This window comes from Dreissena polymorpha, chromosome 15 (assembly GCF_020536995.1).
Source record: "Dreissena polymorpha isolate Duluth1 chromosome 15, UMN_Dpol_1.0, whole genome shotgun sequence".
Classification (NCBI taxonomy): domain Eukaryota; kingdom Metazoa; phylum Mollusca; class Bivalvia; order Myida; family Dreissenidae; genus Dreissena; species Dreissena polymorpha.
The window spans coordinates 44354761-44374903 of NC_068369.1; the positions used below are offsets into that span (position 1 = coordinate 44354761).

General features: G+C 36.0%; 1 protein-coding gene across 2 annotated transcripts; it reads right to left on the reverse strand.

Moving 5' to 3' along the window:
- Window positions 1–963: 963 nt before the first annotated feature.
- Window positions 964–19148, reverse strand: LOC127859901 (metallophosphoesterase domain-containing protein 1-like). Of its 2 annotated transcripts, XM_052397504.1 has the most exons (8): window positions 18989–19148; window positions 16207–16255; window positions 15101–15353; window positions 12580–12693; window positions 8488–8581; window positions 6961–7076; window positions 3250–3360; window positions 964–1605 (listed from the first exon to the last, which is right to left on the reverse strand). In XM_052397504.1, exons 2-8 carry the CDS (start codon window positions 16231–16233, stop codon window positions 1430–1432), a joined length of 891 nt encoding a protein of 296 aa, XP_052253464.1. In that variant the 5' UTR covers window positions 16234–16255; window positions 18989–19148; the 3' UTR covers window positions 964–1429. The 2 variants fall into 2 exon arrangements, with proteins under 2 accessions (XP_052253464.1, XP_052253465.1); XM_052397505.1 differs by lacking the exon at window positions 16207–16255.
- Between the last annotated feature and the right edge of the window lie 995 nt (window positions 19149–20143).

Below are 20143 nucleotides of genomic sequence, written 5' to 3' on the forward strand. Positions count from 1 at the left end.
AGTTTTACCCTATGTAAGTTCATGCTATAATAACGAGCACTGCTCCAATTGTATTACACTGCTCACAAGGTATCGGGTTTCCTGGGGTGTTTATTTCATTCTGAGTACCGGGCAAATGAACGTAGACGATCGATGCTCAAAGCTTTCACTAGAAATGCGGCGGAAACAAAATGGTCTGCAAAGAAACAACTTTGTATAATAAGCCACATTGACATTGACCTTCGATTGATTGTTAATTTTAAGTGACAGATTTTTTTCTTTCCTCGCAATAAGGCTTGCCAATTTGGATGATTGCACTTTCACAAGGTCATTGACAGAAATATACACCTGTAATAAAAATTGACCCAATGGGCTGCATGTTTTGGCTCTTACTGAAAACTACCTCCATTTTATGGGAACAAACATATCAGAAATAAGTGGCGAAGATTCTGTGAAAAGTGAATGATTCAAATAAGGGGTGCTTGAACGGCAAACTATGCCATTAGTCTTCAGTGTCTGGTGTGAATTGGCTGGTTATCAAATTGTCCACTATTTTATTTTTACAAACATTTTCAAAAGCTTAGGTCAAAAGGACTTAACTATAGTCCACTACCCCATCCATTCATATATATATACTATATAGAGAAGGGTATGAAAAACAGTTTTTGATGAAAATGGTACTAGGTCCTAACTTCAGTACATCTCCAACTCAACAAACATATTAATTCCAAAGCTAAAATAGCCATTATTCACATACATTACAGTTTAAAATGTTGAAATACACTCACACAGGTTAAGAAGGACTAACTACTGCAAAAAGCTCATTTAAATTATACCGATAGGTAAACTTGCTCGCTATGATTACATAGTTCTTGAATGGTTTCAACCGGTTATTAGATGGGAAGTTGATCCGAATACTAGTTCCTATTGCAACTATGTATCAGTGCTCACGCGAGACGCATCAAAATACAAATTGGAGATCTGTAGGCTATTATGTATTTAATTATGTCATTTAACGTTACAATCTTATATAAAACCTGTCATATGGAAAAAATACCCTGTCAGCATGCTGGCTTAATAAAATAAAATAGGCCTCTTATTCGAAAGAGGTCATAAATAGAATATAAAACATAAACACATACATGTATACACTTGAAGAGAGTCTAAAGACAGCAAATGTGGACAAAATGTAAAATACATAAATAAACCCATCCATACTAAATGAAAACCAACAAGATCAACATTAGAATATATATATATAAGTAAAAATGTTAAAACAATGCTTTCAAAATATCTTTCTAAAAGAAGACACAATGTTATTTTACATAAGACTAGTTGAAGGTTCAGAAACACTTATTAAATATTTGCAACAATATAACATAATATCACACTTTGATCAAGTTATCTCACTATGTATCACAAATGCAACCTATATTCCATCGGTTTTTAATCAATGATTAATTCCATTCGATGCTGAAGCCAATCCTTTCACTGAGACACGTTCCCGCAGTTTGTACGCTGGATTATCGATTTCAAACACCACTGGAGGATTGTCAGGTTTGTACTTCCTCGTGCACATTGAAGCGTTAATATACTGAGTGCCATCATGTTCCATTCTACCATACCCTGCAATATAACAACAAAAGTTATTTTTTATTAAATTAAATTTTGTATTACCGTACTTTAAGCAGTTATTTTGTTCCTCAGGCTGAATTATATTAATACCAGGCCCGAATTTCTCGAGAATCTTTATATTGTTTTAAAGAGTATCTGGCTTAGGTTGCTAATTGTATGGAGTCATATTACTGTTTTGCATTGTAAGGTTTTGTATAAAATTGTACTTATGTTGTTTATTTCATACACAATTTAACTTGTAAAACTTTAAAATTACTTGTTTGTAAACTTTGCAATTTAAAAGTGAGCTAAAGCTAATCCTGAAAAGACAGAATTTTTTAGGAATTGTCACTGTAGACCAATGATAGTTTTGACTCCTTTTGAATTTTGTCTACACTTTCAAGCTTTTAAGAGTATATATTCATTTATTTTTGTCCTGAAAATCAACTTAGTTTGGGATGATTTTCTGTTGGCTTTATATGTTGGCCATGTTTGTCTGTTCATATATTTATCATGGTATATGTTATACAACTTTTTTTTCAATACAGGAGAGTGACCTGGTAAAAAGGGATTTAAAAAGCTTCTATTAAGGCATAAGCTGTTTGCAAGCCAGTTGTAAGTTTCCACTAGATTACTTAGCTTAATGCATAAACATAAGGATATCATTAAAACTGATGGATGCTCCCCAATGATGCTTTGTCAATATATGGTTTGTGTGGAAAAAAAGAATGACCTTGAGAAAATCTATTTTTAGTCTTGTTGACCTTGACCCCAGTGACCTCAAACCTCATCAAAAGGTAGAGGTCCATGCAAGGTACCTACATCCCAAATATATAAGAGATCGATCAAATATTGAAGGCGCTATGAGAAACTTTAACCAAAGTGTGACCTTGAGAAAATCTATTATTAGCTTCGGTGACCTTGACCTTGACCCCAAACCTCATCAAAAGGTAGAGGTCCATGCAAGGTTCCTACATGCCAAATATGTAAGAGATCGGTAAAATATTGAAGGTGCTATGAGAAACTGTTACAAAATTGTTACCGAAAAATCTATTTTTAGTCTCGTTGACCTTGACCCCAGTGACCTTAAACCTCATCAAAAGGTAGAGGTCCATGCAAGGTACCTACATGCCAAATATGTAAGAGAACAGTAAAATATGGAAGGCGCTATGAGAAACTGTAACAAAATTGTGACAGAAAAATCTATTATTAGCCTCGGTGACCTTGACCTTGACCCCAGTGACCTCAAACCTCATCAAAAGGTAGAGGTCTATGAAAGGTACCTACATGACAAATATGTAAGAGATCGGAAAAATATTGAAGGCACTATGAGAACCGGTAACAAAAGTGTGACGGAAGAAAGTAAGGAACCCCAAACTGGCAACTATATTCTCCCCATATATATATATGGGGAGCATAAAAAGTCATCCCAGATTAGCTTGCGCAGTCAGTCTGCACAGGCTTATTAGGGACGACCCTTTCCGCTTTCATATTTTTTTGTTTAACACAAATCCAGTGTAGGCGTAAAGTGTCAGCCATGATTAGCCTGTGCAGACTGCACATGCTAATTGGGGAAGACATTTCATGCACAGACATTAAGCCTAGTTTTCTGAGAATGCAGCTTGTAAGAGCCCATTGACATTTTGACACTCATACCTTCATGTATATGTCCAAATACATGGAACTTTGGCTTCAGTCTTGTTTGCAGCTCATGTAGTAACGCTTCACAACCACAGTTCTGACCTTGTATATTCGTGTCACATATACCTACAAGTATAGAGGGTCACATATACCTACAAGTATAGAGGGTCACATATACCTACAAGTATAGAGGGTCACATATACCTACAAGTATAGAGGGTCACATATACCTACAAGTTTAGTGGGTCACATATACCTACAAGTATAGAGGGTCACATATACCTACAAGTATAGAGGGTCACATATACCTACACGTATAGAGGGTCACATATACCTACAAGTATAGAGGGTCACATATACCTACAAGTATAGAGGGTCACATATACCTACAAGTATAGAGGGTCCTTCATCGTTTGAATTACCAATATGAGTCACAAATTCCTAGAAGTAAACAGTGTGTTTGAGTGTTTGAATTCATTTAATATGACAAATATACCTGTTAGTAAAGTATGCTTTTCTTCAAATATGTGTCACATATACCTGCATGTTTAGTGTGTATTTGTCTTCATTGTGTGTCACACATACAACAAGCTCTTTTGCATACATTTTTTTAAGATAAAAAAGAAATTATGATAAGTAACATAAGTAGTATAATTTTAACAGTCATATTGATAAGTATTCATCTGACATTCTGACAACGACATCATAATACATAAATAAATCCTATTTCTTTCTAAATTATTGTTAACAGTTTGCATTTTAAGATATATTTTGAAATATTAACGATTGTTTTAAATTTGAGTTTGCATTAAAATGTAAAATTTGTCAGTAATGTCATTTACAACAAGAGCTGTCTCCATAGGATGACATATGCCCCCAATAAACGCTTTGATAGAAGTTATTGAAATGCACTAAGTGACCCCATGACCTAGTTTTTGACAAGGCATGACCCATATTCGAACTTGACCTAGATATTGTCTAGATACAACTTCTGACCAAGTTTGGTAAAGATCGGATGAAAACTATTTGAATTAGAGAGCGGACACGAAAAGTGGTTATTGAAATGCACTAAGTGACCCCGTGACCTAGTTTTTGACCTTGCATGGCCCATATTCAAACTTGACCTAGATATTGTCTAGATATAACTTCTGACCAAGTTTGGTAAAGATCGGATGAAAACTATTTGAATTAGAGAGCGGACATGAAAAGTGTGACAGACTGACAGACAGACAGACGGACAGTGCGAAAACTATATACCCCCTTTTCTTCGAAAGGGGCATAAAAATGATGAACAGGATGCTTGAATAAAATGAGTATGAGTTGATAAATTTGGATGTTATATTATTTGACCCGTTTCGGCCACATATAACATTTGAGGATAATCAATAACAAGATGGCTTAAGTCCCTATGTTGCTCACTTATGTAACTGAACAAATCTATGCAACTTTTTGTGTGTGTGCATAATGAAAGGGTCTTCTGACCTTGCTTCCAACTTGCAATAATTTGTGTATGTTGCTGAGATATCATAAGAACAAATGTTTTGCTAGCTTTAAGCTAACTGGGCAAAAACATGTGACTTCTTAAGTCTTGACAAGGCTTCACTGTGGCCCCTTGAAGCCACATTTTTCAATTGACTAGAACAATTTTCAAATTAGGTTGAGCTATAATAAGAACAAATGTTCTAACCAAGTGTCCTGAAGATTGATCACCAAAATGTGACATCTAGAGTGTTCACAATGTTAGGCTTTAACCATATAAGGAACACATATTTGTTAACATTAATTTAAAAAACAACATATGGTGGACTATTAACTAGCGCTCCATTGGTCATTGTCGGCTCAGGTACTACTTATAAACCCCGGGTACTCTTAAGTATACTTACATGTACCCCACGTATGGTTAATATACTTAAACGTACCTGGTCGATATATTAGACTGTACCCCAGTTGTATTCCTGCCCCAAATCCGATGTCGTAAAACGCGCTACCGATTACTGTAAAACGATATTCTTAAACAAACTTCTCTTTTTAAAAAACTGCATCAACATGCTTTTTGAGTATAAGTTTCAATAATATAGAGGCCATTTAACAGAAAATTTTACATACAAAAAAATAGCCGACAACGAACGATTAAGCGTTAAACTTCCCGGGTATGTTTTAGTATATTTACCATACCTGGGGTACATGTAAGTATACTTTAGAGTACCTGGGTACATGTAAGTAGTTCCCCGAGCTGACAATGACCAATAAAGCTTAACTAACCATATGATGGAATATTTACTTAACACATCATGGACTATTAACTAACCATATGGTGGAATGTTATATGACCACATGTTTGACTATTAACTCATCATGTGGTGGACTATTAACTAACCATATAGTGGACTATTAACTAAACACATCATGGACTATTAACTAAACATATGGTGGACTATTAACTAATCATGTGGTGGACTATTAACTAACCATATGGTGGACAATAAACTAACCATATAGAGGACTATTAACTAACAACATGGTGGACTATTAACTAACAACATGGTGGACTATTAACTAACAACATGGTGGACTATTAACTAACAACATGGTGGACTATTAACTAACAACATGGTGGACTATTAACTAACCATATATTGGACTATTAACTAACCATATAGAGGACTATTAACTAACAACATGGTGGACTATTAACTGACCATATAGTGGATTATTAACTAACCATATAGTGGACTATTAACTAACCATATAGAGGACTATTAACTAACCATATAGAGGACTATTAACTAACAACATGGTGGACTATTAACTAACCATATGGTGGACTATTAACTAACCACATAGTGGACTATTAACTAACCATATAGAGGACTATTAACTAACCATACAGTGGACTATTAACTAACAACATGGTGGACTATTAACTAACAACATGGTGGACTATTAACTAACCATATATTGGACTATTAACTAACCATATGGTGGACTATTGACTAACCATATAGTGGACTATTAACTAACAACATGGTGGACTATTAACTAACCATATATTGGACTATTAACTAACCATATGGTGGACTATTGACTAACCATATAGTGGACTATTAACTAACCATATAGTGGACTATTAACTAACAACACGGTGGACTATTAACTAACCATATGGTTGACTATTAACTAACCATATGGTTGACTATTAACTAACCATATGGTTGACTATTAACTAACCATATGGCTTACTATTAACTAAGCCTATGGTTGACTATTAACTAACCATATGGTGAACTATACACTAACCATATGGTGGACTATACATGGTGGACTTTTATCTAACCATATGGTGGACTATTAACTAACCATATGGTCGACTACTTACTAACCAAATAGTGGACTATTAACTAACCATATCGTCGACTTCTTACTCACCATATGGTGGACTATTAACTAACCATATAGTGGACTATACACTAACCATATGGGTGGACTATTAACTAACCATATGGTGGACTATACACTAACCATATGGTGGACTATTAACTAACCATATGATCGACTACTTACTAACCAAATAGTGGACTATTAACCAACCATATTGTGAACTATTAACTAACCATATGGTGGACAATTAACCAACCATATGGTGGACTATAAACTAACCATATGGTGGACTATTAACTAGCCATATGGTGGACTATTAACTAACCATATGGTGGACTATAAACTCACCATATGGTGGACAATGTGTCATGAGAATGTCCACATCATCTGGTATTTTTCTCCACTTCCTTGCTAACATTTCCCCTCTTTGCAGCTGGAATGCAGTGCTGTAGAATAACGGAGACCTACAAAGATAAACCATACACAAAATCAATGTTATTTCACTTCAATTTAAATATATATAGGATTTGGCACAAGTTGTCATATCATACCATATTTTATTGAACGAGTTCAGAAATTTTGTTAGTAAGCGAGCCTTTGGCAAGCTTACTAACGAATTTCCTGGACGAGTTTAATAGAATATGGTATGAAATGACAACGAGTGTCAGATCTTTTTTATCACATGATTTTAAATGAGCAAATAAAAAAATATTTACACAAACATAATGATAAATCCTGAATGTTGTTTACATTTCGTGATGTCATTTGATGTTGCAACGTCATTTCAGCAAAATAACAAAATGCGATTGTCAATAGAACGAAAATAAGCCAATGAAAACAATTAACAAGGGCTGTTTGTAAAACATGCATGCCCCCATATGGGCTGTCAGTTGTAGTGGCAGCCATTGTGTGAATATGTTTTTTGTCACGGTGACCTTGACCTTTGACCTAGAGACCTGAAAATTAATAAGGGTCATCTGCCAGTCATGATCAATGTACCTATGAAGTTTCATGATCCTAGGTGTAAGCATTCTTGAGTTATCATCCGGAAACCATTTTACTATTTCGAGTCACTGTGACCTTGACCTTTGACCTAGTGACCTGAAAATCAATAGGGGTCATCTGCCAGTCATGATCAATGTGCCTATGAAGTTTCATGATCCTAGGCGTAAGCATTCTTGAGTTATCATCCGGAAACCATTTTACTGTTTCGAGTCACTGTGACCTTGACCTTTGACCTAGTGACCTGAAAATCAATAGGGGTCATCTGCCAGTCATGATCAATGTACCCATGAAGTTTCATGATCCTAGGCCTAAGCATTCTTGAGTTATCATCCGGAAACCATTTTACTATTTCGAGCCACTATGACCTTGACCTTTGACCTAGTGACCTGAAAATCAATAGGGGTCATCTGCCAGTCATGATCAATGTACCTATGAAGTTTCATGATCCTAGGCCTAAGCATTCTTGAGTTATCATCCGGAAACCATTTTACTATTTCGAGTCACTGTGACCTTGACCTTTGACCTAGTGACCTGAAAATCAATAGGGGTCATCTTACAGTCATGATCAATGTACCTATGACGTTTCATGATCCTAGGCCTAAGCGTTCTTGAGTTATCATCCGGAAACCATCTGGTGGACGGACGGACCGACAGACCGACGGACCGACATGTGCAAAACAATATACCCCCTCTTCTCCAAAGGGGGGCATAAAAAGTATATTACACATGTGTAAGATAAAAATATTTGTAATGGTTATATTACATGGGAAACAGGGTAAGAGATGTGATAAAAAAGACTTCATAATGATACTATTGCTTCAAATAAGCACTCAATTTCAGTTAAACATGTAAAGTAATATCATGTTCTACCAGGGTGCTCCGTAGATTTTGAGTCCGGACACAATCACAGACTGATCCTCAAGGTATATAAAGTTGCTCAATATCTGATGGGGTTCACTCACACCTGAAATACAAATATCACAACATCCAACCTTCTGGTGAAACCTCTGAGAAAAACTCCATTTACCAAGAGATTTCTGTTCAACATGTATGGTTCTTATAAAATAATCGACGATTAACAATTACCGAATCAATCTGACCATTTTAAGGGTTGTATTTTTTCATGTTGATTGGTCAAATGTCAAAGAAGAAAACTGTCAGCAAAGCTGATTTTTCTGCAAGTCATTTTGGACATGAGCTTTAAACATTACACCATATTGGATTGGGCAATTTCATACCATTACATCATAGTTGATTGGGGAGTGGCTCTTTTAACATACCATTATATCAAAGTCTATTTGGGAGTGGCCCTTTAAACATACCATTACGTCGTAGTCAATTCGAGGGTGGTGCTTCAAACATGCCATTACATTATAGTTAACTTGGTAGTTTCCCTTTAAGCATACCAATACATCATAGTCACATGGGGAGTGGCCATTTCAACATACCATCACTTCAGCGTCAATATTTAAATCTTTTGCATTTTTTTAACAAAACTAATTTAATACTATTCTGCATATAACACTTTTGATTCAGTTAATAACAAACATATATTAATTTAAAAATATTTACAAAACTAGAAATGGCGCGGCAGAGGCCGACGCGTATCCCCACGCCGAATGTTTGACCTAGGTGTGCCCCAGGGTTGGTAATGGGGCCATGCATAGCTGAGATTGACCGTATTGTCATAAGAGAAGTTCATCATCAATTAGAAGTGAATTGGTGTAGAAATGAAGAAGTTATAGTAAAAGGCAATTTTGGGTGGGTGTGACATATGTGGGCAGGGCGCCCCAGGGTTGGTAATTGTGCCATGCATAGTTGAGATTGACCGTATTGTCATAAGAGAAGTTCAGTATCAATTTGAAGTGAATCGGTGTAGAAATGAAGAAATTATAGTAAAAGGCAATTTTGGGCGGGTGTGGTCTATGTGGGCGGGGCTCAAGGGTTGGTAATGGGGCCATGCATAGTTGAGATTGACCGTATTGTCATAAGAGAGGTTCAGTATCAATTTGAAGTGAATCGGTGTAGAAATGAAGAAATTATAGTAAAAGGCAATTTTGGGTGGGTGTGGTCTATGTGGGCGGGGCGCCCCAGGGTTGGTAATGGGGCCATGCATAGTTGAGATTGACTGTATTGTCATAAGAGAAGTTCAATATCAATTTGAAGTGAATCGGTGTAGAAATGAAGAAATTATAGTAAAGGCAATTTTGGGTGGGTTTGGTCTATGTGGGCGGGGCCCCAGGGTTGGTTATGGGGCCATGCATAGTTGAGATTGACCCTAATGTCATAAGAGAAGTTCAGTATCAATTTGAAGTGAATCCGTGTAGAAATGAAAAAGTTATAGTAAATGGAATTTTTTGGTGGGTGTGGCCTATGTGGGCGGGCGCCCCAGGGTTGGGATTGGGGCCATGCATAGTTGAGATTGACCCTAATGTCATAACAAAAGTTCAGTATCAATTTGAAGTGAATCCGTGTAGAAATGAAAAAATTATAGTAAATGGAAATTTTTGGTGGGTGTGGCCTATGTGGGCGGGGCGCCCCAGGGTTGGGAATGGGGCCATGCATGGTTGAGATTGACCGTATTGTCATAAGAGAGGTCCAGTATCAATTTGAAGTGAATCGGTGTAGAAATAAAGAAGTAAATGTAAAATAACCTAAAAAAATGAGTGATAATTTCTGACGCGGCCCCACCCCAACCGCTATAACTTTTGACCCAGGGGTCAGATCAAAATTCCAAATAGTGCAGGGTCGCGCATATGCTCATAGCTACCATGTGTGTAAGTTTCAAGGTTCTATTGCTTTTAGTGTAGGAGGAGATAGTGGCCAGGACGGATGGACAGACATACGGACGGAAGGCGGAGATAACCACAATATCCCCACCTTTTTTTCAAAAAGCGTGGGGATAATCACCAGTCTCATAAGAGTACAAGGGCTGTTTGTAAAACATGCATGCCCCCCATATGGGCTCTCCGTTGTAGTGACAGCCATTGTGTGAATATGTTTTTTGTCACTGTGACCTTGACCTTTGACCTAGTGACCTGAAAATCAATAGGGGTCATCTGCCAGTCATGATCAATGTACCTATGAAGTTTCATGATCCTAGCAATAAGCGTTCTTGAGTTATCATCCGGAAACCATTTTACTATTTCTGGTCACCTTGACCTTTGACCTAGTGACCTGAAAATCAATAGGGGTCATCTGTGAGTCATGATCAATCTACCTATCGAGTGTCATGATCCTAGGAATAAGCGTTCTTCAGTTATCATCCGGAAACGGTTTTATTATTTCGGGTCACCGTGAATTTGACCTTTGACCTGGTGACCTCAAAATTGATAGGGGTCATCTGCGAGTCATAATCAATGTACCTATGAAGTTTCATGATCCTAGGCATAAGCGTTCTTGAGTTATCATCCAGAAACCATTTTACTATTTCGGGTCACCATGACCATGACCTTTGACCTAGTGACCTCAAAATCAATAGGGGTCATCTGCAAGTCATAATCAATGTACCTATGAAGTTTCATGATCGTAGTCATTAGCGTTCTTGAGTTATCATCAGGAAACCATTTTACTATTTCAGGACACCGTGACCTTGACCTTTGATATAGTGACCTGAAAATCAATAGGGGTCAACTGCGAGTTATGATCAATCTACCTATCAAGTTTCATGATCCTAGGCATAAGCGTTCTTGAGTTATCATCCGGAAACCATTTTACTATTTCGGGTCACCGTGACCTTGACCTTTGACCTAGTGACCCGAAAATCAATAGGGGTCATCTGCGAGTCATGATCAATGTACCTATGAAGTTTCATGATCCTAGGCATAAGCGTTCTTGAGTTATAATCCGGAAACCATTTTACTATTTCGGGTCACCATGACCTTGACCTATGACCTAGTGACCTCAAAATAAATAGGGGTCATCTGCAAGTCATAATCAATGTACCTATGAAGTTTCATGATCGTAGCCATTAGCGTTCTTGAGTTATCATCAGGAAACCATTTTACTATTTCAGGACACCGTGACCTTGACCTTTGATATAGTGACCTGAAAATCAATAGGGGTCAACTGCGAGTCATGATCAATCTACCTATCAAGTTTCATATCCTTGGCATAAGCGTTCTTGAGTAATCATCTGGAAACCATTTTACTATTTCAGGTCACCGTGACCTTGACCTTTGACCTAGTGACCTGAAAATCAATAGGGGTCATCTGCGAGTCATGATCAATGTACCTATGAAGTTTCATGATCCAAGGCATAAGCGTTCTTGAGTTATTATCCGGAAACCATTTTACTATTTCGGGTCACTGTGACCTTGACCTTTGACCTAGTGACCTGAAAATCAATAGGGGTCATCTGCCAGCCATTATCAATCTACCTACGAAGTTTCATGATCCCAGGCATAAGCGTTCTTGAGTTATCATCCAGAAACCATTTTACTATTTCGGGTCACTGTGACCTTGACCTTTGACCCAGTGACCTGAAAATCAATAGGGGTCATCTGCGAGTCATGATCAATCTACCTTTCAAGTTTCATGATCCTAGGCCTAAGCGTTCTTGAGTTATCATCCGGAAACCATTTTACTATTTCGGGTCACTGTGACCTTGACCTTTGACCTAGTGACCTGAAAATCAATAGGGGTCATCTGCGAGTCATGATCAATCTACATATCAAGTTTCATGTTCCTAGGCCTAAGCGTTCTTGAGTCATCATCCGGAAACCATTTTACTATTTCGGGTCACTGTGACCTTGACCTTTGACCTAATGACCTCAAAATCAATAGGGGTCATCTGCGAGTCATGATCAATGTACCTATGAAGTTTCATGATCCTAGGCCCAAGCGTTCTTGAGTTATCATCCGGAAACCACCTGGTGGACAGACCGACTGACAGACCGACATGTGCAAAGCAATATACCCCCTCTTCTTCGAAGGGGGGCATAAAAATAGCACTTAGCCTACCATAGTTCTTCTGTAAATGAAGCCTTCGACTGAGTTTCAAGGATGCTGAAGGGACTTCCAAACAATCCTCGTGGTTGCCTGCTATCACTATCTTCACTGGGTGAGGTAAGTGGCCTGAAGTTGTACAATCATGTTACCTATGCTCTGGGAAAACAGGGCTTAATGCAACCGACCAAATCATGGTGACAGATTAGCCATTGCAGTTTGCACAGGCTTATATGTGATGACACTTTCTAAGTAAACTAGATTTCTGCTAAAAAAATGTGGATATTTGTTGGATTCGGTGGAATATAGATTTTATTTCACAAGTGATCATAAAAATATATATTTTGTATGATCAAGAGTGAATTAAAATCCGTATTTCACAGAATCCAACAAATTTTCTTTTTATTTTATGCTTTTTTTCACTGTTTTTTACATTGTAAAAGTTTAACTGGAGAATGTTGCTTGAATAATGATGTCATTTCGTCGAAAAAAAAATGACATCATTTCACAGTAAATCAGTGAAGAATATCAATATTTTTCACTGTTATTTTTCACTGTTTGAAACATTGAAATATCAGTTTTATTTCACTGATATTTCTCTATAAACCACCGGAAAGCATAAAATAAGAGACTATCTTAAAACAAATAATACCTTAAAAGCTGAAAATATTTTACCATGCATTACGCCACCCTATCCAAGAGTGAGGTTCATATTCTTAAATGACTGCCCATGAATTTTCTATGGACAAAAGAACAAACTGTTGCGGTTGTTTAACTAGCTGAAAAATAACCCAGACGATACATTTCAAAATAAATAGCAAGTTAATATTACCAAGACATGTTATGCCTTTTTTGAGCATAGGTGCATAGTTTTCAAACACTTTGTACAGGACCGCTGTAGATGTAATATGACAAATAGTACTCTGTGGTTAAAGAGGAACCATTTCTACAGTGTTATGATAAACGAGTGTAAATAAATCATTAGACCCCTAGGGTATGGCCAGTGTGACTCTAGGGGTACGTGCTATATAAACTTAATGTAAGGCCACCATAACATTTCAAAAATTAAATCTGTGCCAGGTCCCAATTGTTTCAGAGAAAAATATTTATTCATTGTGATATACAAGTTTATATAAACCTTTTGATTCCCAGAGCATAAAACATTTACCATGGCCAGATCGAATCTAAGTGAGTGATTTGAGCAAATTCTGTTGAGGACTGCAATGTGATATTATTACCAAATATTAAACTCCTTTGCCAAGCTGTTTCATAGGAAAAGAATGATATGAGAAAATAGGACTTATGCCATATGCAGCCAGCCTAGCTCCACATCATGCAGCGCATTCAAACAGACTGGTCAGAAGCTACCTTGTCTGCTAATGAGACCACAACCATTAACAAGGGACAAAATTGTCACAAAACCAGGTTTTCAGTTGAAAAAAAGTCTGATAAAGAGAGACAATTCAAACTGTGTATTGTTAACCCCCTTGTGTAAAATTGACCTTGATTTCAATTATAAAAAAAGTCTAATAAAGAGAGACAACTCAAAATCAAAATGTGCATTGTTACTGATTGTTCATAGTTACATAGTTGTTTCAAAATCAATCTATTTTTAGTTGTGGCGACCTTGGCGCAACACACCGTCCAATAATGGTGAACAAATGTGCCAAATGATTTTAAAATGTCACAATGAATGACATAGTTATGGCCCAGACAAGCTCATTTATGGCCATTTTTGACCTTCAAACTCAAATTGTGACCATGACCTTGGAGATATTGACGTAATTCTTTCGCGCGACACACCGTCTAATGATGGTGAACAAATGTGCCAAATGATTTTAAAATCTCACAATGAACGACAAAGTTATGGCCTGGACAAGCTCATTTATTACCATTTTTGACCTTCAAACTCAAATTGTGACCTTGACCTTGGAAATATCGACGTAATTCTTTCTCACGACACACCGTTTAATGATGGTGAACAAATGAGCAAAATGATTTTAAAATCTGACAATGAACGACAAAGTTATGGCCCGGACAAGCTTGTTCTGCCCGCCAGCCAGCCCGCCGACATTCGCCAATCTAATAACCAGTTTTTTCCTCCGGAAAACCTGGTTAAAAACAACCTCAGCCAAGACATCATAAGAACAAATGTTCTGACCAAGTTCCATGATGTTTTGATAATATATGTGACTTCTAGAGTGTTAACAAGCTTTTTCTTTAATTTGGCTTTTTCTTTAATTTGAACTTGATTTGACCAAACATGACCCAGTTTCAATCATTGCCAATATATCCATGAGACAGTTGTTTTGACAAAGTTTAAAAAAGATTGGAAAATAAATCTGGCCTCTATAGAATCTACAAGCTAAATGTTGACAGACCACGAACCACAGACATATTGTGACCAATACAGTTTTCATTCTTATTACAAAATCAGATTGCATGTGTAACATTAAATACCCGGTACTGTTATAAAATATTACCCAACTCTTCAAACAGTAAAACAGCCCTTTAAATTCTAGAATATGCAAAGTACCTAACAAGATATTGAATTCATGAACTTCCCGTAGACTGCCACGAAGTGTGAAGTCCCCAGCGTGAAGCAGAATGTCCCCTGGTGGGATGCGTGACAAGTCGGATAGCTGTAGCTTGCTGTGTGTGTCGGATATACAAACTATGGTTAACCTTTTCTTGTTGAAAGTGACCTCACATTCTAAATCCACCTTATCAGTTGTTGTGCAATAATTTGAAGATGCAGTTAGTTCTTCTGATGTGGAATTTTCTGGTTCCTGCAAAGAATAACTCATTTAACGACAATTTTCTTACTTAGTTCTAAATCATGTAAGGATAATAGTTAATAGACACAGACAAATCTTCACTCTTTCCTGATATATATTTCGATTCAAAAGTTTAGTTTTTTTTAATACATTCTTTTGAATATACAATTTTATTGTTGAGTTACATATAGAAAATGCAGTCCACTTATAAAAACAAAAAATCTTATTCAAGCAAAATATATAAGAAAAGAGTTTGAATGTTCCAAATTCTATCATGTGTCTCCATGACAATGCCCACACATATGCTGACACAGTGACACACAGACAGATAACAAATGAGCACCATTATGTCGGAGGCATACAGAGTTACATGTATGATTTTTCTCATACGCATACATTCCATATTAAATGTTATTTCTTTCAGTATGCAATTCATGATTATCCTTTCTTCTCATTTTGACTCTTTGATAAAAGGAAGCATATGATTTTGCCAATTCAGATGGACAATATTGAAGTCGCAATATTCATAGCCAAAGTTAACATGTATGTGAGTCTCGTTCTGCGAAAACTGGGGTTAATGCATTTGGGTAAAGTGTCAGGTTAATTAGGTTCAACACTTTCTCCCTACATCATAATTATGTTTGCCACTAAGAGGCTTCTTTTAAACAAAAAACACCACAAAAAAACAAAAGTATCGGCCCAGATAAGTCTGTGCAGACTAATCTGGGATGACAATTCACTCGTATGCATTTAGCCCAGTTTTCCCAGAATGAGGCTGATGTTTTGAGTCAAGAAAATGAGTTGCAATTGATTGTATCCGTCTCCTTTCACAGAAAATAATGTAAACTGAATATTTAAGTCTTACCTCAGTATAAGCACCTGAATTTGCCATTTGTGTTGTTTAGTGGTTTCATCTGCCATGATGATAATACAAATGGTTATTGTTTTTGTTCAAAACAATTAATGAATAAATGAATAACGTAATTCACACAGCGGAAATAAAGATACAAATGCATGGTTTATAAACGGTTGATTGCAGTAGGAATAATTTATTTATATATTACTTTTACTATTTATTATTTATAAGTATCTGGTGTCTGATCTAACTTGTATTTACTGCCTTTCTATCCTTGCTACCAGTCTATTTTGAACTACATTAAATAATTGGGCCTTTGTTCCTCATGGATTTCATGGTGTTTACTGGGTATCACTTGGAGCCTCCGATGCCCATACATTTATTAAATTTGGCGTTAAGATTATGTTGTAAAATTGTTATCATGTGTTGTAGTTCTGGCTACCATAACTTTAAATGTCGCTTTTTATGATTTTTGACTGGCGCGACTTTAAAGTTATGGACCAACCCCATTAGGAAAGTCAACCAGAAATTCCCGAAAAGTTGACAGTTAACAAACCCGGTCCAAAACAGCTGTTAAATGCAGTTATTGGCCCAAATCAACCACTTGACCGGAAAGATTGACATTTTTCACATTTAACTGATATATTCTTTCACAAAATACTATCTTAAACATTTAAAATTTATCTTTTCTGCTCTAACATATCAAGAAAAACAGCGATGCGAAAGACATTTTTGAAATGCGAATCTCCCGAGATTTCACAGTCATATGACGTTATTTCTATTTTTAGTAACATACCCTTTGCTCAAATGTTTTTAAATTCAGAATGACATTTCCCGGTATTTTAAATTATTCTTGCTTGTTTTGTCAACAAATTGTAGTGTAAATACAAACTCAAAGTAAAAATTATTTAAAATTACCAAATTCACTTTGAAATCAGTCTTTTAATCCACCAGACGTAAGTTGTTCATCACAAATAATAGATTTCAGAAAATGAAAGTAATGTTTACAATTTCATAAAAAATGTCAAGGTTAATCCGAAAGTATCCAAATGAAAACTCGTCACTTGACAATGCGACAATGGCGTCAAAATTATGAATTTCAGGCTGATGAGTTATTTTCATCTATTGTAAGATAAATTTGAAACATTTGAACCTTAAAATATGCCCCGATGCAGTAATTTATATTCATTTACCAATATATGTAGAAATGTATCCAAGAAAATGAACTGTCTTTGATTTAAAGCGTGACATAAATATGTTACGACTCTGGTTGACTTTCGATATGGGATTCCCTTCAGCGTACAGGTCTGTCAATACACTGTACTATATGTACGCTGAAGTTTCTTTAGCTACATGTGTTGTAATGTCTTCAGTTAAGACAGGGCTTTCATTTTACTTATATACATGAAATTCTGATGGGATCTATTGTTTCAAACAGTGTAAAAGCCACTGTGTAGGCTGAAAACCTCTCTCTCTCTCACTTGCTTTTGGCTCAAGAACAATAAACGTAAGTCTAATTTACGTTAACGAGTAAACGCTGTTTCTTTTCTCCTTCTAATTTATCAGCTAGGTATTGGACAGTTTAGTGTAAATCTATTTAAATAAAGGTTAATTGAATAAGTAACATGTCATGGCAAATGATGGCTTATGTTTTATTATTATCTCGGGAGTAACATTGAAAAAAATATAGCCTCTAAACCTTTAAGTTTGTGCACCTTAAATCAAAATGGCATATCTTTCATGAAAAATCAAAAGACAATAACTAAACTTGATATATCTTTATGATTTATCTTTTGTTTAACAAATAACGAGTGAAATATGTTGGTTGACAGCTAATAATAATGGAGTTACGTACCTTTAAACATTCATGTATATGGTAGTCTGCGTCACACAGAATTACCCTATAAGATCGTGCACCGATTTTGGTGACATCACAGCGAGGCCCTGAGATGTGTTTATAATAGCCGATATATGTTTTTGTGAATATGTGTTTATTTGTATTAAATATGTGTTGTTTTAGATGAATTTCGTGAATAAACTGTATTGAAAATAATGGTTTAAACAAAACTGGTCTTCATAAAAACGAAATATGAACTGTGATAACTGTATTCAGAGGTCTAGATAAAGTGTATTTACTAACGGAAAATAGCTAAATAAAATTCTATTCACAATGGGGGCATAAAAGGCTGTCACCCCTTCTTATGACAGTTGTTTTGTGACAAAATCCCAAATTGACGCAGTGAGAACCTTTATGGCAATAGGCCGGACACGATCTTAACGTATGGTCTCGTGTCATCATTTGGGGGTAAAATTTTCCGCATACACAGCATACTTTAATCGTATTGTAATGCAAAGTACAGAGAGCACAATACAAATTCGAGACGGGCTTCCAAGGGAAACTACTCTTATTACAACATTTTACGATAAAAACATTGACAAACATAGCCGTCTGGTGAAGGAAATGTGCAGATTTTAAGCGCTGTTTAGGCTTTTTCTTTGGAACGAGGTCAGAAAAACGGACAATTTATATCATATTTATTGTTTTTTCCTCATGATTGTTGTCTTATAGGCTGTGGAAATTCTCGCGTTACAAAAGTGAACAGTTTTCGGGCACGTGCGTTCGAATGTTGCTTAGAAGTTTACGTCATAAAAAAAGTACACGATCTTATAGGGCTGCACGAAGTTATAGGAATAGAGGATAAGGCTATATAGTCCTGTTACATTATACAGACTGTCCGAAATACTGGTGTTCTCCATTTTATAATAATACCAAAGCGAAGCACATACTAACCATTAACTAATACGTATGTTTGTTGTAAATGAAACTTCCAGCAAGTAAAACTAATTATAATTATTTTCTTGATAAAAGAATATATTTTTTTATGTTGATGTTTCCTTCCGTGTTGCAATTGTTTTTGTTGTTGTAGAGCTCCTGATTTTAATTACCGGTAGCGAACTATTTAATCGATTACATCGCTTATAGGTTAGAAAGTAGTAAATGCAGGGTGCAGGATCACGTGACTGTGTGAGGTTCATTATTATGGATGTAAATACAGCGGTATGTTAAATTACATCTTTAAACATTTTTTTTTTTAAAGAATTTCAACGAGTGCATATAAAAAAGTTACATGCTGATAATTGCAATGTGAAATACATCAGAATTAATTTATTTAATAAGCCTGTGTTCTTGGCCAAAAATTCGACGTGTTAAGCATCCATGTACACGGATATGCTGCAAAGAACGGGAAATTTTGGCACCGATTTCAGACGTATGTAATAAATTATTGTTAAATCTTAAGATATTGACGAAAACGGCAAGAAAAACTGTCTTAAATCAGAGACGTAGTTATCTACGTCTCTGCTTAAATGCACTAAATATATTGCAAATGTATTTCAATAACTTTGCAAAAATAAAGTTAATAACGGCGATATTTTTGTAATGCGGTTTGGAACCCTGTCGTTTTACTTAAAAAAAACAACAACAAGGTGTTGCAATACAAGAGCAGTTCATGTTATTTACATTGTCTAGGTCACACATTAATGTAGTTAAGTTTTTAATATATACTTTTGTAATATTATGACACCCTGCTTTTTTTACAACACTACATAAGGAAACAATAGAAAGAAACACTTTTGTGAAACAACACAGACAATTTATGAACGGAACCATAAACAACAGGAGCGTTTTCAAAGACGAATCAGCAGTCCCTTGTCGGATTAATGTGGTCGTAGTAAGAACAGAATCTCCATACGTTGAGGATGTAGTTTTTGGTTTTAAATTATTTATGTAACCACAGCAACAACAAGTTCGGTCTGACGGATCGAACCACCGAAGTAACGTGCATATTCACCATATACCCCTATTTATCTATTTATATTTTCCTTTGAATAAGCACAGGATTCAGATTTTGGACCGACAACATTGAAATAAGGCGCTTGTTCTCCA

Coding starts and splice junctions, on each gene's coding strand:
- LOC127859901 (XM_052397504.1), bottom strand. CDS start 16,233: ATGGCAAATTCAGGTGCTTATACTGAG. Junction 15,354..16,206: donor ATTCAGGTGCTTATACTGAG/GTAAGACTTAAA, acceptor TATTCTTTGCAG/GAACCAGAAAATTCCACATC. Junction 3,361..6,960: donor GACACATTGTCCACCATATG/GTGAGTTTATAG, acceptor CTATACTTGTAG/GTATATGTGACACGAATATA.